At 47.5% G+C, this 23684-nt stretch overlaps 1 protein-coding gene across 2 annotated transcripts in view; it reads right to left on the bottom strand.

Annotated features, from left to right (window-relative positions):
* LOC149520846 (serine/threonine-protein phosphatase PP1-gamma catalytic subunit B) overlaps positions 1-23684 on the bottom strand; it is an 84240-nt gene that overhangs the window by 19903 nt on the left and 40653 nt on the right. For both annotated transcript variants that reach the window (XM_089775089.1, XM_089775090.1), the window contains exons 2-3: positions 17824-17955; positions 778-1008 (exon numbers count right to left, since the gene is read on the bottom strand). In XM_089775089.1, the coding sequence (XP_089631215.1) occupies positions 778-1008; positions 17824-17955 (363 nt within the window). The remainder of the gene's footprint in view (positions 1-777; positions 1009-17823; positions 17956-23684) is intronic.

Genomic DNA, 23684 nt, shown 5'->3' with positions numbered 1-23684 from the left:
AGACTTTCCTAATGTCAAAACTTTTGCATCAAGGTACCTTTCAATCTTTGGAACAACATACCTGTGTGAACAAACATTTTCAAGAATGAAATACGTGAAGAACAATTTGAGAACAAACTTGTCCGATGATAATCTCAGGTCACTGTTGATGTTAGGGACAACAAATCTAAAGCCAGAAATGTCTGCTATTTTGGCATCCAGGAAACAATTTCACCATTCACACTAATACAGGTGTTCATGTGTAGTGTATCAATGTGTTATTAAATAATAACTGAATAAAATAATATTAAATAAATAATTAAAAACAACATCCATGTTTTGATTGTTTTTTATTTGGACCTCAAGTGTGTAGTCGGCCCCCGAACTGCTGTTTGATAGTTAATGCGGCCCTCGGGCTGAAAAGTTTGGAGACCCCTGCTCTAAAGGATTTATTAACGTAATTATACACACAAGTTTTATATTTCAGAGGAAAGGTGAATACTTTTGCTCTGCAGTTTGGAAGCCTATCTAATCTTGTATAAGAGAAATTCTAATCAACTTTAACAGTGTACAGCAGTGATCAAATCAGAACAAAATTTTGATGATCAGACCATAAACAGGATCATTGAGGGTACAGATTTCAGCTGCCAAAACAAGCCAAAAGGCCACCTGAGCTATTCAAGAGAGAAGCTGCAAGTTCTCAAACAGTTCAAATAAAACCATAGACTAGGAGAGAATTTTTGTAAGTTAGCATAATTAAGTGCATCACAACCTTCCTCTCCCATCCACATTACTTACATTCATCATAAAATCCATAAATTCTATTAATGCTGGCACATTCATGGTTCCCTCTAAGAAGGAAAAAATTCTCAGGATATTTGATTTTGTAGGCCAATAAGAGACAAATTGTTTCTAAAGACTGTTTTCCTCTATCAACGTAGTCACCAAGAAATAGATAGTTGCTTTCTGGCGGAAAACCTCCATATTCAAAGAGTCGAAGTAAGTCATAGTATTGTCCGTGAATGTCACCTAAAAACAAAGGCATTTATAAACAGTACATAAAGGAAGGCCTTCACTACAATCACTAACTTACTAATCAAATATGACTTGAGAAAAGTATTTCTGATATTTCATGTTTCACTCATGAAAAGCTACATGCTGCCCACCATAGATATCTGAAGAATCAAATAGTCTATTAGTATGAAAATTATGTACATTCAGCAGTATACAGATGCACTGAAGTTATAGCCCAGCAAGAATTTGCACTGAATGACTACAAAATTATATTTAAGAATTTTCATACATGTTTTTATACCTCAACCCAAAACTTAGAACTCTGTGTCCATTCCTGTAGTCTTTACTCAGGTGAACTCCTATGTGAGTTTTGCCTGAGAAGAGAGAGTCTATGATCAAGAGCTTTTATTTTGCTCTTAATACCTCCAGATGGCATCCATATGCAGCATTTTGAAATTAAAAGCTACAGATGTAAGCATTAGCAGATCTCTTAGATATAATCCTTAAGTACCATTTATAGAGGTGTGAAGAAAGTAACAAGATTATTTAAATTATAGCTGCAAAGTTGGCTTGGAAGTGAATGCTACTTTCACTTCTGGTCTTGATTTTTGTTTTAAATAGAGCATGCCCTACAATCATACTTATAAAGACTATTAGATTTTAAACCAGTTCCATTATAAATAAGAGATGAGAGGGTTACCCACCCTCTGCAGTAACTGATGTTCTCAGAGATGGGTCCCTGTGGGTGACCCACTTTAGGTGTTTTGGTGCCGCAGCACGCCTAGCCAGAAGATTTTAATAGCAGTGGCTTTGACAGCTAGCTTGCACATGTGCAAAAGCACTACACATGCTAGGCGGCCAATGCACATGCGCGAGATATGATCTCTTCAGTTCATTCTCTGCCCCAGGATAATATGGAACTAATACCGAAGCAGAGAAGAGGAAGGGTGGGTGGGTGGTGTAGCGCCCACAGGGACACCCATTTCAAAGAACATCAGTTACTGCAGAGGGTGGGTAACCCTCTCTTCTTTGAGGAGTGTCTCTGTGGGTGTGCCACCTTAGGTGACTACAAGTAGTTTATCTGCTGGAGGTGGGAGCTTCAGACGCTGTAGCGTCATTTGGGACCATGGTGAGGATTGTATGTCCAAACGCAGTTCCTCTGGACACATAGGAATCCAGAGCATAGTGAGCAACAAATGTATGAGTAAATGACCAGGTGGCCGATTTGCATATAATCGGACAGGGAGATGCCCTGTACATAGGCTGTTGATGCTGCCAGGCCCCGGTCGAATGTGCACAAAGTTGTGCAGGTGGCTCTTTGTCAAAAGTTGAATATGCTATTCTTATGCATTCAACTATCCATTTTGAGATCCTCTGGGAGGAGATGGGGAGTCCCTGGGATCGTTCAGTGGTTGATATGAATAACCTGTTGGTTTTCTGAATTTGCTTGATCCTTTCCAGGCAGAATGCAATGGCCCTCCGTAAATCAAGTGTGTGGAGTGTGGCCTCCGTCGGGTTGGTGTGGGGTTTGGGGGGGGGGGGGGGGGGGGGGAAGAGAGAGACAGGTAAGTTAATAGGTTCATTACAGTGGAAAGGAGAGGGCACCTTTGGCAGGAATTTAGGATGAGTCAGGGACCAGGGAGCTTGTGAACACGGGCTGCTAACAGGGAGTTTGGAGAGGGAGTTCTCCAGGTGAAGGAAGAAGCTAATACAGGACCCTTGAGGTAAGTGGCAGTCTGTAGTGTGTGTTGTGTTTGGGGGTTTCTTGCTGTGTGCTGAGCTTCTGTTTGGCTTTGGCTGTTAAGACGCGGTTATTTCGAGAGAAAGCCCTTCTCTCGAAATAACTGGTAAACCTCATTGTACGAGGAATAAGGGTTATTTCGAGAGAAGGGCTTTCTCTCGAAATAACCACGTCTTAACAGCGTCTGTTACTTAGAAATAGCGCCATACCATGAATATGCAAATGAAGCACGGGATACTTGCTTCATTTGCAATTTTAAAAGTATTAATTTGCATCCCTATTTCAAAATAGGGTGCAAGGGTAGACATACCCTAAGAGAGCAGTATGATTGCTTGGACCTCCAGTATTTAGAGGGAGAAAAGACTGTTGAGAGTCTATGGGTTAAGTTTAGAGGTGGAAGCACCAAGGGTGATGTTGTGGTTGGTGTCTGCTATAGACCTCTGAATCAGGTGGATGAGGTAGAGGAGGCTTCCTTCGGACAACTGAGAGAAGCTTTTAGATTGCAGGCCCTGGTTCTCATGGGGGACTTCAATCACCCTGACATCTGTTGGGAGACCAATACAGCAGTACCCAGACAATCCAGGAAGTTTTTGGAGAATGTTGGGGATAATTTCTTGGTACAAGTGCTGAAGGAACCAACCAGGCGCCATGCGCAGCTTGACCTGCTGCTCACAAACAGGGAGGAACTAGTAGGGGAAGTAGAGGTGGGTGACAACCTGGGAAACAGTGATCACGAGATGGTAGATTTCAGGAGCCTGACCAAAGGAAAAAAGGAGAGTAGCAAAGTACACACCCTGGACTTCAGAAGAGCAGACTTTGACTCCCTCAGAGAAGTGATAGGCAGGATTCCCTGGGATGCTAACATGAAGGGGAAAGGAGTCCAGGACAGCTGGCAGTATTTTAAAGAAGCCATATTAAAGGCATAGGAAGAAACCATCCCGATGCGCAGCAACAAAAGCAAACATGGTAAGCGACAGGATTGGCTTACCAGGGACATCCTTAAACACAAAAAGGAAGCTTAAAAGAAGTGGAAACTTGGACAGATGACTAGGGAGAAGTATAAATATATTGCTCGAGAATGCAGGGGAATGAGCAGGAAGGCGAAAGCACAATTGGAATTGCAGCTAGCAAGGGATGTGAAGGGTAACAAGAAAGGTTTCTACAGGCATGTTAGCAATAAGAGGGTGATCAGAGTGTGTAGGGCCCTTACTAGATGAAGGAGGTAACCGAGTGACAGATGATGTGGGAAAAGCTGAAGTACTCAATGCTTTCTTTGCCTCTGTCTTCACAGACAAGGTCAGCTCCCAGACTAATGCACTAGGCAATGCAGCGTGGGAAGGAGGTGGACAGCCCTTGGTGGGGAAAGAACAGGTTAGGAACTATTTAGAAAAGCTAAACATACACAAATCCATGGGTCCGGATTTAATGCACCTGAGGGTACGGAGGGAGTTGACAAATGTCATTGCGGAGCCTTTGGCTATTATCTTTGAAAAGTCGTGGAGATCGGGAGAGATCCCGGATGATTGGAAAAAGGCAAATGTAGTGCCCATCTTTAAAAAAAGGGAAGAAGGACAATCCAGGGCACTACAGAGCAGTCAGCCTTACCTCAGTCCCCGTAAAAATCATGGAGGGGAGCCTCAAGGAATCCATTTTGAAGCACTTGGAAGAGGGGAAAGTGATCAGGATTAGTCAAAATGGATTCACAAAGGGCAAGTCGTGCCTGACCAATCTGATTAGCTGCTATGATGAGGTAACTGGCTCTGTGGACATGGGCAAGTCAGTGAATGTGATATACCTTGACTTTAGCAAAGCTTTTGATACGGTCTCCCACAATATTCTTGCCATCAAGTTAAGGGAATGTGGATTGGATAAATGGACTGTAAGATGGATAGAAAGCTGGCTAGAAGGCCGGGCCCAGCGGGTAGTGATCAACGGCTCGATGTCAGGTTGGTGGTCGGTTTCTAGCGGAGTGCCCCAAGGTTCGGTTCTAGGACCGGTTTTGTTCAACATCTTTATTCATGACCTGGATGAGGGGATGGATTTGCAGATGACAACTAAGCTGGGGGAAAGGTAGATACGCTGGAGGGCAGGGATAGGGTCCAGAGTGACCTGGACAGATTAGAGGATTGGGCCACAAGAAATCTGATGAGGTTCAACAAGGACAAGTGCAGAGTCCTGCCCTTGGGACGGAAGAATCCCAAGCATTGGTACAGGCTGGGGACCAATCAGCTAAGTAGCAGTTCTGCAGAAAAGGACCTGGGGGGCTACAGTGGATGAGAAGCTGGATGAGTCAGTGTGCCCTTGTAGCCAAGAAGGCTAATGGCATATTAGGGTGCATTAGGAGGAGCATTGCCAGCAGATCCAGACATGTCATCATTCCCCTTTATTCGGCTCTTGTGAGGCCACATCTGGAGTAGTGTGTCCAGTTCTGGGCTCCCCACTACAGAAAGGATGTGGACACATTGGAGAGGGTCCAGCGGAGGGCAACCAAAAAGATGAGGGGGCTGGAGCGCATGACCTATGAGGAGAGACTGAGGGATTTGGGTTTGTTTAGTCTGCAGAAGAGAAGGGGAGGGGGGATTTGATAGCAGCCTTCGACTTCCTGAAGGGAGGTTCCAAAGAGGCTGGAGAAAGGCTGTTCTCAGTAGTGACAGATGCAGAACAAGGAGCAATGGTCTCAAGTTGTGGTGGGAGAGGTCCAGGTTGGATATTAGGAAAAACTATTTCACTAGGACGGTGGTGAAGCACTGGGATGGGTTACCTAGGGAGGTGGTGGAATCTCCATCTGTCAAGGCTGATTCCCCACTCTCTCACGACGAATGCAGAAGTGGGGCCCCACAAAAGTACCCCAAAACCTTCTCTTTCCAGGCGTTGGTATAAAGCTTCCCCCCAAAATCTTATAAACCTAGATTTTGGGGATAAAAATCCGCTGCCACCACCCAAGTAAAGGTAAGAAAAACCAGGGAAGAGATCACTTGGGAAATGTCAGCCCTAAAGTAAAACCAGAACACAAAAATGAACCAATACCAGGTTAATAAAAAAGAAAGAACTTTTATTATCACCACAAAACTCCTGTTACAAGCATAACGACGAGATGGAAAAGTCACCAATTAATATACTCATGAGGGTCTCCCATGGGCCAAAATCTTAGGGTACCTCTAGACTACAGGCAAGACGCTTTGTCGACATAACAGTGTAGACGCAAGGGACAGTGCAGATGCAATAACGCCTTCTGTCGACAGAACTCTGTCGACAAAAGGCGTTATTCCTCGTAGAATGAGGTTTACCGCCGTCGACAAATTGCCAAGTTCTGTCGACAGAACTTGGCAGTAGTGTAGACGCAGGTATAGTTTTGTCAACAGAAGTCCACTTTTGTCGACAAAACCCTGTAGTCTAGACACACCCTTAGTTACAAAGGAGAGCAAAACCCATTTTTAAATGTACAAACATCAGATTCCCATTCCCAAACCATAAAACAATAAAATGGATTTATCTAAACTTTACCCTACTTACAGATGGTGAAGTCTTTTCTTGGAGAGAGACATGTTGTGTGTCTCCCTCAGTATCTGGAGAGTCAACTGGCCAGGGACAAAGGAGGGAAAACCCCAAAATTCTTTTGTCTCAGTTTGAAAATCCCTATCTGCATTTCTATTGGCTGACTGCTAGGTACAGTTAACCCCTTAGTCCCCAGGCTGCTGGCCATCCCTCATGACCATGACACCATCCCTAGAGGTTTTTAAGTCTCAGCTTGACAAAGCCCTGGCTGGGGTGATTTAGTTGGAATTGGTCCTGCTTTGGGCAGGGTGCTGGACTTGATGACCTCCTGAGGTCTCTTCCAGCTCTATCTATGAGGTCGGAGGACTGCCTTGTCCTTATGGAAAGTGGTGAAAGGTGGGTCTGTCATGAGAGCTGCAATTTCGCTGACTCTCCTGGTGGATGTTGTTGCCACTAGTAGAGCCACCTTCATGGAAAGGTGAAGCACAGAGCAGGTCCCCATATGCTCAAACGGTTTATGAGTTAAGGCCCTCAGAACCAAATTGAGGTCCCAGGCTGGAGCCGGAGGCTTGATTGGTGGGTAAGTGTTCTGCAATCCTTTGAGGAACCTTTTGGTCGTGTGATGTGCAAATAGCATCTTGCTGTCTATTGGATGGTGTGGAGAAGTGAACCTTAAGGGAACTGAGTGAAAGACCTGAATTTCTGAGTTCGGTTACGTATTGCAGGACCGCGAGTAATGGAGCCGAAGATGAGTCAAGATTGTGGAGGCGAGACCAGGTGAAGAATCAGCGCCATTTGTACAGATAAGTTTTGCGAGTGGATGTTCTCGGACTGCTAAGGAGGATCTGTTGGACCTCATCTGTGCATTCTGCTTGTAGTGAAGTGAGCCATTGAGAAGCCAGGCCTAAAGGTTCAGGGTGTGAAGATGGGGATGCTGAAGGCAACCACGACATTGAGTGAGGAGATGTGGGAGCTGTGGGAGATGCCATGGGCGATTGACTGACATTTGCAGTAGGTAGGTTATACCATGTTTGTCTCAGCCACTCTGGTGCTATCAGTATGATATTGGCGTTGTCTAAGCGTACCTTGGTGACTACTTGATGGAGAAGCAGTATAGGGGGAAAGCGTATAATAGGGTTGTCCCCCCAGTGTATTGTGAATGCATCCCCTAGGGATTGGGTTCCAATGCCCGCACGCGAACAGTAACATGGACACTTTTTGTTGGCACTGGTGGCAAACAAGTCGATCTGCGGAAAGCCCCATTGGGTAAAAATTTGATGCAAAATGGTGGGGTCTAGTTCCCATTCGTGGGTCGTAGGGAAGTTCCTGCTGAGTCTGTCTGCAGTTATGTTGTCTTTGCCGGGGAGATGGGAAGCAATTAACATTATATTGTGAGCGATGCATCAAGTCCATAACTGGACAGGCTCTTTGAAGAGGGGGTAGGACCTCGCCCCTCCCTACCTGTTTACGTAGAACATTGCAGCTTGGCTGTCTGTAAAGATCTGCACTGTGGAGTTGGAAATACGGTTCACAAAATGCCAGCAGGCATAGTATACTGCTCGGAGTTCGAGAACGTTGATGTGCATCGTGGTCTCTGTGTGGGTCCACCGTGCTTGTGTGGTGAGGGTAACCCAGGTGAGCTCCCCAGCCCTGCTGCAATGCATCTGTGGTGATGGTGAAAGATGGAGCTTGCCTGTGGAAGGGGACCCCAGCTTCTGACCACCATTGGAGGGAGCGTTTGACCATGTTTGGAAGTGAGACCAGCTTGCGTAGGCTGTTTATCCGAGGTCTGTATACTGTGCCCAGCCAGTGTTGTAGAGGACTCGTGTAATCTGGCATGTGGGACTACTGTCGTCGCTGCTGCCATATGGCCTAGTAGCTGGAGACACGCTCTGGCAGGAAGTTGTGGAGCTGTGGTGTGAAGTTGTACTAGTTGTATTGCACGGAACCTCTGATGGGGTAAGGATGTGATAGCACAGATGCAGTCGAGGTGAGCTCCTATAAACTCTAGTACTTGGGTTGGTTGGAGGTGGCATTTGGAAAGGTTGATTTGGAGGCCAAGTGAACGGAACAGCGACATGGTGGTCATGACTGAGTCCTGAGTTTCCTGGAACGACTTGCCCCTTATAAGGCAGTCGTTGAGATATGGCTAAATTGACACTCCCTGTCTTCGCAGGTGGGCCACCACAACTGCCAAGACCTTGGAAAAGACCCTCTGAGCCGTGGATAGGCTGAAAGGTAGTACTGTATAGTGGAAATGTTGTCCCCCTGCTGTGAATCTTAGGTACCTCCTGGGCACAGGGTGTATGGGCACATGGACGTACGTGTCTTGGAGGTCGAAAGTCGCCAGCCAGTCGTCTTTGTTGAGGGACGGTATGATGGTGGAGAGGGTAACCATCTTGAAGCATTGGTACAGGACGTATCGGTTGAGAGCTCTGAGATTGAGAACAGGTCTCCAGCCCGACTTCTTCTCTGTGATAAAATATCGTGAGTAGAAGCTGGTGTTTTGATATTGTTGTGGTACTCTTTCCACTGCATTGATATGGAGCAAGTGGTCGATCTCTTGACATACAATAGTCTCGTGAGATGGGTCCCTGAAGAGGGATGGGGTGGGTGGTTGGGTTTTAGGAGGAGATAGGAAGGGGATGCAGTACCCGAACTTTATCGAGTCCAGAACCCATTTGTCTGTAGTTATGAGGCACCACTGATGGTAAAACGGTGCTAATATGTGGTTGGATACTAGGGTGATCAGAGGCTTGGGTGAGGGAAGACGAATCTGACAGCTCTCGACCAGACCTTCAAAATGTTTGCCTAGAGTTAGAGGACTGAGATGGAGTGGGTTGGTTGGATGCTGCCTTCTCCACTGGCACTTTCTAGGGTTTTATTATCTTTGAGAATGACCAAAGACGGAAGGTTTGTATCTCTGAATGTAAGTTTTGTTTGCGTTTTGGTGCAGGAGCCTGGGGCTAGGTCTACACTACACCCCTCTGTCGGCAGAGGGATGTAAATCAAGCACATCAGAAGTGCAAATGAAGTGGGGATTTAACTATCCCGTGCTTCATTTGCATAATCACGTTTGGGCACTGTTTCGAACAAGCGCCATTTTGAAACTGAAACCACGGCTTAGCCACGGTTCTGCTGACAGCAGGGTGATTTTTTGACAGATCCTGTACTCCTCAAAAAACAAGGATATGTAACTGTAGGGAGGCAGAAGAGTATGACCGTCTGCCCATGATGTCCAGATGTTTCCACTCCTTATCAGGAGGGGTGGATTTAGCAATGTTTTGTTTGCTCCTCTGATTCACTGCCTCAGTTACTATGGAGTTGGGGGAGGGATGTAAGAAGAAAAACTCAGCACCCTGAGGAGCCACGTAGTATTTTCTATCCACCTTCTTGCCCACTGGGTGAATGGTGGCGGGTGTTTGCCATAGTTGCTTGGCGGGGTCCATGGGAAGAGCGAACCTCATGGATGGAGAGGGAACTGCCTTATATGACATCACCACCGGTGATAGTAATAGCGAGGATGCGGGGTGACCAGGGTCCAACGCTGGTCTGAGGGAATGTTTGAGGGAGATCAGCTTGAGCTGAAAACCGTCTGGCTCTCCTGGCCCAGGCTGCCAAGTTTCCACTTGTCACGGTGAGCTGCGCTGTAATTGTCCAGACAATATATGCACTGAGAGTGCTAGTCTGAGAGTGAGATTAAATGCTGCTTTTTCCTCACAGGCTGTCAAAGCAGAGCCCCTGCAGATTAGCCACGTGGGAGAGCGCTGTGAAAAAGATTGTAAAAATATATCACTCAGTCTTATCTGACGAGGCTGAAGCTGAGGGAAAAAACTCAACAGCGCAGGAGAGAGAAATCCCCTGAGGGGAAGCATGGAGCCCTTGCTTGTCCCTGTGTCTGAGGGAGACACTCAGTTGTCTGTCTTTCTTTCTCTCTTTCTTTCAGGATCGTAAAAATTGTACTTAAAAAAAAAAAGAGAGACTAACTAAAGGAAAAAGAAAACTAAGACTAGCTGTCTGAGGAAAATCTGCAGAGTGCACTGAGGGTTCTGACAGACGCCACCGGCGGCAGAGGAGGAACTGAGGAGATCATATCTCACGCATGCAGCGCTTTTGCACATGTGCGAGCTAGCTGTCGAAGCCACTGCTATTAAAATAAGGGAGTTACTCACCTCGTGCAGTAACAAGTGTTCTTCGAGATGCGTGTCCCCGTGGGTGCTCCACTCTAGGTGAGTGCAAAGCAGTATTCAATGTCAGGCTGGAGGGAGCTGGAGTCCTTGTTTGGCAGTGGTAGAGAGTACTGCTGTGGCAACTGCTGAATCACTTTTGAGTTGTGGAAGAATAGCGTAGTGTTTAGCAAAAGTATGGTCTGAAGACCATGTTGCTGCCCGGTAAATGTCTCTTAAGGGGATGTTGCCGAGAAAGGCTGTAGAGGCAGCCGTGGCTCGAGTAGAATGCGCTCGTGGTGGGCGTTGTAGCGGTCTATTGCCTAGAGAGTGGCACTCGATTATACATGTCGAAATCCACTTTGAGATTTGTTGCGATGATATTGGTGCCCCTTTTGATCGTTCAGCGATGGAAATAAGTCTTTCAGATTTATGAAATGGTTTTGTTCTTTCTAGGAAGAAGGCCAGAGCCCTCTGGATGTCCAGAGTATGCAGGGTGACATCTCTCTGTGAAGAGTGTGGTTTCAGGAAAAAGGTAGGTAATACGATCGGTTTGTTGACGTGAAATTCTGTACAGGCCTTAGGCAGGAACGTCGGGTGGGGTCTAAGTATGACCCTATCATTTGTGAAAACTGTGTAAGGGGGTTCCGACATTAGTGCTGCAAGTTCACTCACCCTTCTGACGGAGGTGATGGCTAAGAGGAAGCAGACTTTCATAAAAAGGAAGGGAAGTGGTATTGTTGCCAATGGTTCAAAGGGAGGTCTGGTCAGGTAGTCCAAAACAAGATTTAGGTCCCACAAGGGGGGGGGGGGGGCGCCTTATATGGTGGGTACACATTTTGGAGTCCTTTGAGGAACCTCTTCGTGATAGGATGGTTAAAAATGGAGAAGCTGTCCACCGAGGTATGAAATGCTGCTATTGCAGAGAGATGTACTCTTAAGAGAGGAAATTGACAGTCCTGATGTTTTAAGGTCCATAATATAATCTAGGATGGTATTCAGTGGAGAGACACGGGGTTCCACTTTGTCTCGTTAACACCAGTGAGAGAATCGTACCCATTTCTGCTGGTAGGTTTTTCGCGTGGATTGCCTCCTGCTATGGAGGAGGATGTCTTTTACTTTCTGCGAGCAGCGGTCTTCTATCTCTGAGAACCAGAAAGAAGCCATGCCTGAAGATGCAGGGTATGGAGTTGGGGATGTAGTATCCTGCCATTGACCTGAGATAGTAGGTCTATCCGGTATGGTAGTGGATGGGGAGGTTGGGCCGCTAGCTTGTGAAGGTATGGGTACCAGGTTTGGCGAGACCATGATGGGGCAATCAGGATGACTAGGGCATTGTCTCGCAGGATTTTGCGTAGGACTCTTGGGATGAGAGGTATGGGGGGAAAGGCGTAATGTAGGGGGGCTGCCCATTTGATTAGGAAGGCATCCCCCAGAGAATGCGTGCCAAGTCCCGCACGTGAGCAGAATTGGGGACATTTGGTATTCTGGGCCGAAGCAAAGAGGTCTATAGATGGCCGTCCCCACTGGTGGAAAACTGAGTTTAGGACCTCCGTATGTAATTCCCATTTGTGGTCTAAGGTGAAGTTTCGACTGAGGGAGTCCGCTCTGGTATTGTTCACCCCTGGCAGATAGGATGCTATGAGGGTGACCTGGTTGCGGATGCACGAGTTCCAGAGGCGAATAGCTTCTGCGCATAGGGAGCAGGAGCGGGCTCCGCCCTGTCTGTTTATGTAGAACATCGTGCAAATATTGTCCGTTAGGATGCGAACTGTATGATTGGCGATGTCGGAAGCAAAGTGTGCGCAAGCGTTCCTTACTGCTCTTAATTCGAGAAGGTTGATGTGCAAGAGTGTCTCGTTTGGGGACTGTGACGTAGTGGGGGTAACTTGCTAGGGCTGTGGGCGACCTTGCTAGGGCTGTGGTGACCTCTGCTGTCTGTAGCAAGACCCAGCAGGGAAGGGGGGAGTCATTATGCAAAGGTGGCTCCAAACCGGTCTGACCAGCCACCCCCCATGGGGAGAAACAAAGGAAGGTGGAAGGCTGCCCTGGCTGGGGGCAGGGCTGGAGGAGAGTGGGTTAGTTCCTGTCTGGAAAGCAGGGGAGAAGGAGCTGGGGAGGGGGCTGGGACTCCCCCATCTCAAGGGGGGCACTGAGGCCTCTTAGCCCCAGTTCCTGTAACCAGATTACATCTGTGCTGTGCTATATCCTGGAGAAGCAATAAACTACCTCCATTCTACTGGCTGGTGGAGTCTGTTCGTGCCATTTCGGGGTGCAGGAGACGGGGGACCCCAACGCGCCGTCACAGGGACCACCTGCCCTGAATTTCGCGGCTGTCCATATGTGCACCCCAGTTGATGAGGGAGGCATCCGTGGTAATTTGGATAGTGGGTTCGGTTTGTTGGAATGGAACCCCCGCCAGAAGATTCTTTGGCACGGTCCACCATCGTAGGGATGCAAGCATGTTTGGTGGGATAGTAATTCTCTTGCTTCGAGGGTGTTGTGTTGGATGTAAACGGTCACCATCCAGAGCTGGAAGCATCAAAAGTGTAGGCGATCATGGTGGACTACGTAGGTGGTGGAAGCCATGTGTCCCATTAGTTGAAGGCATGTAAGTACTGTGGTAGTAGGCATTGAGAGCATCCTGGTTATAATTTCCTGTATAGTTGCGAAACGTTGCCGAGGTAGGTATGCTTGGGCTGTAACGGAGTCCAGTCGTGCACCAATGAACTCTATATCTTGGACCGGGTGCAGCGTTGATTTGTCTTTGTTGATCAGCAGGCCTAGACAACTGAGGAGGGCGGTGGCCGTATGAATCATAGAGGTGGTTTCGGCGTATGAGGATCCCTTTAGAAGGCAGTCGTCCAGGTAGGGGAATATGATAACGTTCTGCTGTCTGAGGTACGCAGCTACAACAGCTAGTACCTTCGAGAACACCCTCGGAACTGATGAGAGGCCGAAGGGAAGAACGTTGTATTGGAAGTGGTCTGGACCGAGCGCAAAGCGTAGGTAGCGTCTGTGGGAGGGGTGGATGGTTATATGGAAATAGGCATCTTAGAGGTCGAGGGCTGCGAACCAGTCCCCTTGATCTAGCGCAGGAATGATTGCAGAGAGAGTGACCATCTTGAAACGCTGTTTCTTGAGAAATTTGTTCAGTTTGCGGAGATCCAATATAGGTCTCCAACCCCCTGTTCTTTTCTCGGTCAAGAAATAGTTCGAGTAAAACCCTCTCCCGTGGAACTCTCGGGGTACCCTTTCTATAGCTCCGATGATGAGGAGCCGATTGATTTCTTGTTTTAGAAGGGTTTCGTGAGAGTGGTCCCTGAAAAGGGATGGGGTAGGGGGGATAGAAATAAAAGGGATGGTATAGCCCACTCGAATTATCTCTAGGACCCAGCAGTCCGCTGTTATGGATTCCCACTGTGGGAGGAAAGCGCGCAAGCGGTGGTTGAATAGATGGCCGTGTTGAGGTGGTGCTAGATTGTGATGGAGGTCTTGCAGGCCCTCGACCAAATGTTCAAATTTGCTGCTTAGATGGTTGGGTAGCCAGTGGGCAGGCTTGGTTGGGTCGCCTTCTGGGACCTCGCTGTCTTGGTCTGGTATCTTCATAAGGCTTCTGTGGTCGATTGTATTGTCCATACCGGTATCGATTATATGAATTATATGGGGTGTATCGCCTACGTTTATAGGACGGCGTGCACATACCTAACGTGTGAAGTGTGGACTTAGAATTTTTGCTGTTGTGGAGCATTTCGTCCGTAGTGGCTGCAAATAACTTTTGCTTGTCAAATGGCAAGTCTTCCACTTTGGGCTGGAGTTCGCGTGGAACTCCAGACGACTGGAGCCAAGAAGCTCTACGCATCACCACCGCTGTAGCTGTAACTCGGGCTGCAGTGTCAGCTACATCCATTGCCGTTTGGAGAGCGGTGCGGGCGATCATATGGCCCTCATGAACTATTGATTTTAAGATGGGTCTTTTGGAGTCGGAGAGATGTGCCATTAGTTCTCTCAGTTTTGAGTAGTTGTCAAAGTTGTGATTTGCTAACAGAGCAGAGTAGTTTGATATTCTGAGTTGTAGAGTGGAAGAGGAGTATATTTTCTTGCCAAAGGAGTCCAACTTTTTGTGGTCCTTGTCTGCATTGCCCGTCCTATATTGCGGAAGCTTCGCTCGTTGTTGTGCTGAGTCCACGACTAGTGAGTTAGGTTGTGGGTGAGTGAAGAGAAAGTAGTTGTCTTTTGAGGGGACAAAGTACTCTGTCAATTTTCCTGTTGGTTGGTTGGATGGATGGATACAGGCGTCTTCCACAGATCTTCTGAGGTCTCCATGATTGTCTCGTCTATGGGTAGGGCAATCTTGCCATGTAGTGTCGGATGTAGATTCTTTAGCAATTGGTATTGTTTCTTCTGCACCTCTTGCAGGGAGACATTCTGGCTTGTCGCTACTCTCGAGTAGTTCTTGGAACTGTTTTAGATCGTCAATTGTTCCAGTGTCTGATGGTACTACGGCGTCCTCTGGTTGTGCATCAAGAGCATCAGAGTGTGACGTTTACTGACTGAGTATCTGAGTCATTGTCTGAGATTCGTTCCGCCTCGTCCTCCGAAAAACTTGCTGGAGGTAGGGGTTGTGGCAGAGGCAAACTTCTCCGGGATGCGGTGGAGTGAGGTGGGGAACGGTGTCCATATGGCTCCCAGTGTTCCCACGGTCCCCATTGTGGTGGATAAGGTGGAGGTGGGGGTAAGGCCAGTATGGGTGCCATGGGCCATGTTGTGGCCGAGCCCTATAATAGTGGGAGTGAGCCTTCCCAGGTGACGGATGTCGTGAGGAATAGACTGTGCGGTGGTCATCGTCAGGAAGGGGAGCGTCGTGAAGAGACAACGGTGATATTGACCTGGGAGGGGATTGCCTTGGAGACCTCCCAGGAGAGTAAGAAGTAGAGGGCAGGCACAGATAATGATGCCTGCTGTATGGATCAGTCTCTTGATGGGGCTGATCCCTAGCAGCCTCATCTGGCTGCTTGTCTGGCTGTGGCAGGACCAGCGGAGCATCAGCTGGTGCCAGTGGCTTCGGAGGCTGCCCATCCTTTTGCTGCGGTGCCGTGACTTTAAGAGGCACCGCAGCTTTAAGCTGTGGTGTAGCTTTCGGCACCGCAGAGGCTTGAAGCGGCGCCGGCTTTTCATGCTGTGCCGGCTGCTTAGAGCGCTCCCGGGGCCGCTCAGCTGTTGAGCGCCCCGATGCCGGCGTGGAGTGGGAGGATGGCCCCAAAGCCTTAGTGGCAGGGGACTTCCCAGCCTGGTGTGCCTCTCCTCTGTGATTGGGAGAGGAAGAGGCTGGAAGGGAGCAGGATGGAGAGGGTCTCGCTCTCGGGATGTTCCTGGAAGGCGGCGGAGGCTCTTGCCGCGCTGTCGGTTGTTCCCCCGCAGGCTGTAAAGCTTTTTCAAATAAAATCATTCTGAGGCGGAGCTCACGGTCTTTTCTGGCTCTCACCGTTAGGGAATTGCAGTGGGTACAGTTGTGGGGAGAGTGAGTCTCCCCCAAACACCGTACGCAGTCCGAGTGACCATCTGAAGCCAGCATTGGGTCCCGGCCCTGACCGCACTTTTTAAAACCTGAGGAGCCAGACATTGCGGGCTCTCTCCTCCTTGAAATTAATATATTTATCTTCTATATTGTTATAGTTTGTGGTTTTGCTTCTTTTTTTTTTTTTTTAAATGTCTTTATGTGTGTCTTGTTTTGACAGGTGGGAGAACGCCGGTTCACCGGAGTCCCAGTCTGAGGTAAGTTCAAGCCCCCCCGAGGGGGGGATTTAATTAAGTCTATTTTTCCTATTTCTAGGGTTTTTTTGTTTGTTTTCATAAAAAACAAGGAAAGAGTAACTTGGATAAAACAAGGGAAGCTAACTATGCCTAAATAACTAAGGGGAAAGTAGTCAGATAGTCTGACAGCTCCTGGCTGCTCCATCCGCTGACGAGGGTGGTTAAAGAGGAACTGAAAGGGAGGGGGTTGAGCCGCGCTCCTCAGGAGGCGGGAAGGGCTCGAGACGCCTCCTGGGCATGCGTGGCTCAACAGGGGAAACTGCTATACAAAGCTCCGATCTGCGGCTCAGGGCGACCCTTCACCTAGAGTGGAGCACCCACAGGGACACTCCTCAAAGAAGAACAACAAATTACTCTAAATCCGTAGTCACCAACTGATCAATCGCAAGGCCTCGACCAGTCGCTCGCGAGGCATCCTGTCCGCCCCGCCCCCATTTCCCTCCCACCCCCCAGAAGCCCCACTACTTACCTCAAGAGAAAACGGAGGTAGTGTTGGCTTCAGAAGTCCCGCAGCTTAGCACCACTTCCGGCGATTCCAGAAGTGCACTAGCTGCTCGGCCAGCCAGGTGTACTGCGGGAGGGAGCATTGGCTCCCTGCACCGCACAGGAGGGGTGAGTCAGCCCCGGGGGAGGCGCTTCCCTGCGCGGGTGGGGGGGGGGGGGGGGTTGGCCCCCTGGGCAGGCGCACGCGGGGCTTCCTTGCACCGGGGGGGGGGGGGGGGGGGTTGGCCCCGGGGGCAGGCATGCACTGGTTTCTCTGGCGGGGAGGGGGGGAGATGCAGGGGACTCTCTGCCTCCACTGGCACCCCACTCCCCAGCCACAGAACTCTGTCCCCACTCCCGTCCTCAACTACAGAATGCTGTCCACACTCCCCTGGCCCCAGCCACAGAATTCGGTCCCCATTCCTGTCCCCACTGGCACCCTGTCCCCTGCTGCAGAACCCTGTCCTCTGCCCTGCTAGCACCCTGTTCCCTCTCCCCTGCCCCCAGCCACAGAACTCTGTGCCCACAAAATGTATAATTATAAATGCTTCATTTTAGATTTAAATAGCATGAATAAAAAACAGACCATTTATTTCATAACTATAAACACGTGATTTTAATTGTATGTATCGCATAATTTAAAAATAAACTGTTTATCAGAATGTGTAAGTAAGGGCTGGGGATAGCAAGTGATGGACAGGAGGAGAATAGAGGGGGCGGGGCTTCAAGGAAGGGGCGGGGCTGTAGATCTTCGCCTGTTCGGAGATTTAAAAAGTGATCTTGGGTGTAAAAAGGTTGGAGACCACTGTTCTAAATTGAGGTAATCTTCTATTTTAGGATTTAATAAAACTACTTAATGTAAGAGCTATTTAAAAAAAGAGTTAAGTATTCTTACTGGAGTGGTTTCTGTTTTGCCTTTCATTACAATATAATATTAATCAAATATTGATCTGTTTATGCCCTTGTGCCATACAGCCTTTTGTTCAGATCAGTTGATTAGAATTAATGTAAAACATCAATTGTATTGTAGTTACATTTAAGACCCCTATCAATAGGCATTAAGAAATATGACATTTCTGCAAAGAAATGTTCAAGTTGTTGCCTGTTCACTGAAAGTGATATGATACTTACCACATATTTTAAGTGGGGCTTCAAGTTCTAGTAGAATAGGCTGACTTAGAAAGATTTCTCTGGATTTCAAGCACAGTCCTCTAATTTCATTCTCTTGAAGTTGGACGTTTTTACCTGGTTTTGAACCCCTCACTGTGGAAAGTAGTTAAAAACTGGTTAAATGAATCAAATTACTTGCTAAGTGCCAACCTAAGATCACATTGGAGTAGCCCTTTAATTATGGTGTGAAGTTATGACTGTAAAGGTACAACCCTGGGTCTTGAAGTAACAGAGAAAGACCAGTGAAGTTAGATGAAACTTTAAAACAGCAGTCCTAAAGAAACCCTGGACTCAACCGCCCCCCCCCCCCAGTGCCACACTGTTCAGAACAGTATCACAGACAATTTCAAATAGATTGCATGCAGTATTACAGGATAAAGCTTTTTTGGGTTCAGCAGGTTGAAGGTCAGAGGCTGAAGCCCTCTTCTCATTCACAGGTCAGGTACAGTGGGGGCAAGTGCATTGTAGACTTTCCACCATTACATCCTGTAATTCAACATTAAAATTTCAATTTTATACAAAAATTAAACACATTTTCAGGAATGGTCCCTAATAGCACTTTGTAAAGTCCTCCATTCAATCATGAAACAGGTGCAGCATAGGTAGAAACAGGACAAGCTTCCCTGAACGAATGGAATGATGGTTCAGAGAGTTTCATGATAAAGAAACAACCTTTTTTTAAAATAAGCCAGAAGTCCTGTCTACACTGCAGTTTCCACAACTGCTACCAGGGAGGAATTAAAAAGATCCAGAAAAATGCTTATATGGTGGTTTCCCTGGTGTAGATGCTACTTGTATTTCAAGTCACGATTCACGCACATCTCCTTTGGGGAGGAGTATAATTGAAATCCTTCATCAAATATTACTAACAAGAGTGCCAGTTATTCTTTTTATGAATTAGAGCCTGTCCACTACGAATTAACATTCAAGTGTAATTCATTTGAGAACAGGTCAGAGAACCTGAGTCCTTCAGGAAGAAATGCAAGAAAATCTTGTAGCATACAAATGCAACAAGTACCTGTGGGAGCTTAAAAAACAAAACAAAACAGCGTGCCTCTTGAGGAGCCCAATGGTATTCAGAAGCAAAATGCAGGACAATGTAGCACTTTAAAGACTAACAAGATGGTTTATTAGATGATGAGCTTTCGTGGGACAGACCCACTTTCTCAGATCAAATAGTGGAAGAAAGTAGTCACAACCATATATACCAAAGGATACAATTAAAAAAAATGAACAAATATGAAAAGGACAAATCACATTGCAGAACAGGAGGGGGATGCGGGGGGGGGGGGGGGGGAGGAAGGAAGGTAAGTGTCTGTGAATTGATGATATTAGAGGTAGGGAGAGTGGGATGTTTGTGAGTTAATGGTATTAGAGGTGATAATTGAGGTGACCTTTTTGGAAAGTGTCGAATTTTAACATGAATGACAGTTCAGAGGATTCCCTTTCAAGTGCAGATGTAAAAGGTCTTTGTTGCAGAATGCAAACCCCGTTGCCAGCTTTGTCCACATATTCATTCTGCTGATACCATTATTGGACCTAACCAAGTGAGTTATAAGATCAAGAACACATATTCCTGCGCATCCAGAAATATAATCTATGCTATCATGTGCCGAAAGTGTCCGTCTGCTATGTACATTGGACAAACATCTCAGACACTTCGCCAGAGGATTAATGCCCACAAAACAGATATCAGACAAGATCACAAAGAGAAAACAGTTTCTTGCCATTTTAACCAGAAAGGACACTCTCTCAATGACTTAACCACCTGCATTCTGCTACAAAGACCTTTTACATCTGCACTTGAAAGGGAATCCTCTGAACTGTCATTCATGTTAAAATTCGACACTTTCCAAAAAGGACTTAAACATTTGAACTATCTCACCCATTACCAAGATAGTTTCCCCAATTATCACCTCTAATACCATTAACTCACAAACATCCCACTCTCCCTACCTCTAATATCATCAATTCACAGACACTTACCTCCTCCCCCCCCCCCCCCCCCCGCATCCCCCTCCTGTTATGAAAAGGACAAATCACATTGCAGATTTGTTCATTTTTTTTTAATTGTATCCTTTGGTATATATGGTTGTGACTACTTTCTTCCACTATTTGATCTGAGGAAGTGGGTCTGGCCCACGAAAGCTCATCATCTAATAAACCATCTTGTTAGTCTTTAAAGTGCTACATTGTCCTGCATTTTGCTTCAGCTACCCCAGACTAACACAGCTACATTTCTATCACAATGGTATTCAGTTATTCCAAAGCCACAGGACTGTAGTTTTACTGCAGTATTGTGCTCCTGAATCTTAAGTATTAATTTTCTGTTATGTTTATAGCCCTCGTGGCTGACAAAATGTTCTACCATATGCAAATGAGTATGAAACAGAGGCCTGATCTACACAGATTTTTGGTGTGAATAACTACCAGTCCCAGAAGGGAGGGGGCATGGTGCTTCATGGCTGCCTGTTATTGAAACAGGCAGCTCCCATTGACTAGTTTCTGGCCAAAAACCAGCCAGTGGGATTGTGCTGGGGGTGGGAGCGGCTCTTAAAGCCTTCCCCCTCCCCTCCGAGCTCAGAGATTTTAAAATGAAACCACTCAACAGCCATGTTTTAGTAGCATGCGGGTAGGGCGAAGCAAGCAGGCGCTCCCCGTAGCATCTGCAGGCTGGATCTGGTGGCTTGACAGGCCGTGTTTTGCTCAGGCATGACTTAAACGGTACAAATTATTTTTAAGCAGCTCCTAAAAGAACACTGTAAGGGTATGTCTACACTACAGCGTTAATTCAAACTAAGCTAATTCAAATTAATGCATCTAGACCTAAAAACTAATTCGAATTAGCGTTTTGCTAATTCGAATTAGCATGTCCACATTGAGTGGACCCTGAACCGAGGTTAAGGATGGCTGGAAGCAGTGCCGGAAGGGCATCAGATTAGGACTTAGAGCGTGGAGCTGCTGTCTCAGGCTGGCCAAGGGCTGTGCTTAAAGGGACCCGACCCCCACCCCGGACAGACAGTTCTCAGGGTTCCCCGCTTGCTTGTCTACCTCGATGAGGGACAGCAAAGCAGTGCTGTCTTGGAGTGCCCTGAATGCCCACACTCGGCACATCACAGCACTCGGCCATCAGCCCGGCTGCACTTGCCACAGGCTGCCATCCGGGGGGGGGGGGGGGGGGGGGTCAATCGGGGGGCTGTCAGGATCCAGGAGGCCCTGCAGGAGAGCTTCCACCCCGAGGAGCCTGCAGAGCCACCCCAGTCCTCCCCATCGGGGGCTCGTGCCCCATTCCTCCCTCACTTCCTTCCATTTACCCCTCCCTAGCCCCCCCTTCCTGATGTAAAAAATAAAGGACACGTGTTCAAAAATAGAAACTCTTTATTTAAAAAAACTGGGCAGGGGGGATTAACCTCTGGGGAGACTGGGAAAAGGAGGTGGGAGAGGGGAAGAGAGAGGGTGGGAGAGAGGAGGGAGCTTGAAGGGGGAAGCCAAGGGAAGGAGGAGGGGAAGTATAAAACTATGGTATGCCCACATCTTGAGTACTGTGTACAGATGTGGTCTCCTCACCTCAAAAAAGAGATTTTGGCCTTGGAAAGGGTTCAGAAAAGGGCAACTAAAATGTTTAGGGGTTTGGAACAGGTCCCATATGAGGAGAGGCTAAAGCGACTGGGACTTTTCAGTTTGGAAGAGAGGAGACTGAGGGGGGATATGATAGAGGTATATAAAATCATGAGTGGTGTGGAGAGGGCGGATAAAGAAAAGTTATTAGTTTCCATAATAGAAGGACTAGAGGACACCAAATGAAATTAATGGGCAGCAGGTTTAAAACTAATAAAAGAAAGTTCTTCTTCACACAGCGCATAGTCAACCTGTGGAACTCCTTGCCAGAGGAGGCTGTGAAGGCTAGGATTATAACAGAGTTTAAAGAGAAGTTAGATAAAGTCATGGAGGTTGCGTCCATGGACTGCTATTAGCCAGGGGGTAGGAATGGTGTCCCTGGCCTCTGTTTGTGGAAGGCTGGAGATGGATGGCATGAGACAAATCGCTTGGTCATTGTCTTCGGTCCATCCCCTTTGGGGTACCTGGTGTTGGCCGCTGTCGGCAGACAGGATACTGGGCTAGATGGACCTTTGGTCTGACCCAGTACGGCCATTCTTATGTTCTAAGCTCAGGGTTGGGGGGTCTCACTGGACCAACTTGATTTTCATGCAAACCTGCTCCTGGGTTTTCATGTGGCCTTTGGTGGCCATGCTGGCAGCTATCCTGCTCTAGACGGCCACTTTCCTGTGCCTAGTGCAGACGTCGTGGACCTTCCCCCCAAACCTCGATGAGGTCCACGATCTCCACACTAGACCAGACGGGCGCCCGCCTCTTGCGGCCCCGGGCAGGCCCCTGGGAGCCGCCAGCCTGGTCCCGGGAAGAGGCAGAGGGCTGGGTGGCAGCGGGTGGCTGGCTCATGCCGTGCCAGGTGCAGGGTCTGCTGGCTGGGTGCTGGCAGGCTTGCACCTGGCACTGTAGCCAGACCGTGCCCCTTTAAGGGCTCCGGGGCCCGGAGGGGGGCAGAAGAGTTTCCCTGGTTTGGCCCAGAGTGGCCACCAGGGCAACCTGGGAAGGGCTAGCCTCCAACTAGTTCGAATTAAGTGGCTACACAGCCCTTAATTTGAACTACTTAATTCGAACTAGGCGTTAGTCCTCGTCGAATGAGGTTTACCTAGTTCGATTTAAATTCGAACTAGCGGTTTGTATGTGTAGCCCCTATTAAAGTTAATTCGAACTAACGGCTGTTAGTTCGAATTAACTTTGTAGTGTAGACATACCCTTAGGTATGCTATGCTCCAATTTATCTTGCTGATGAGCAAATAAAAACCATGACCACCATTTCATTCTGATAAAATGATTTGCAAATTTCCAGTTAAAGCAATGTGTTCATCCCATCATCACCACTTCCACCGGAGAATATTGGTGAGAAGATAACTAGACATCTGGTTTCTATAAGGAAGCCAAGAATTCATGACTAATTTCAAGTCACCTCTCCACAAGGGAATAAAAAAATTAATCCCCTCCTGAGGCACGAGAGCCTTCCTGGGTATCAAAACTCCCAAATGCCTCATTCTTTCCAAGGTGCCAAAACCCTCCCAGGTGTTACTTATCCAGCAGTCAAAGCCTCCAGTTTCCCCTGCCTTCAAACTTCCACAATGCAGTTACACATTTTCAATTAAAATGTCTGTAGCATGTTGATTTTAAAACAAAGATGACTACAAACAGACATCACAATTACTGACTTTGTATAATGCATTTACATCCTCAATTTTTAGTTTATCAAAAATTGCTATGATTTATGCAGTTTGGCAAACTGGCATTCCACAAAAATAAGAGACCTTGCAACAAGCATGAGACTTTGAAAATAACCTTGAGAATAGGCAAATCCAGGAAGACCCTGGCACTTAACTGCCAAGAAACCCTTTATTTTCAGCCTAAAGAGAAATCAGGTGAAAATAAAATGTAAAAGATTTACAACGGGGGGAAAGGTGCATGTCCCCCAGCTGAGGGACAGACACCAACTCTGAAATATACACTAGATAGCTGTCCCTTTCCCCAAACCTGCTCCCTGCTGGCCCAATGGGGATAATAGCTGTCCTGGTCCCCATCTCTGGACCCTTGCTGCTCCCCTGTGGTCATTCTAAAAGCAGTGGCATGCCAAGATGTAACCCTCCTGCCCTGGTCTGTGATGCTCTTGTCGGGGGGCCTCTCTCTCCACCACATGTCCCATGGACCACCTGGGTCAATGCAAACCTTTCCACAGACTAACAATTGCTAATGAA

This window comes from Pelodiscus sinensis, chromosome W (assembly GCF_052426305.1).
Source record: "Pelodiscus sinensis isolate ZL-2025 chromosome W, ASM5242630v1, whole genome shotgun sequence".
NCBI classification, from domain to species: Eukaryota; Metazoa; Chordata; order Testudines; family Trionychidae; genus Pelodiscus; species Pelodiscus sinensis.
This window is presented reverse-complemented; position numbering and strand designations above follow the sequence as displayed.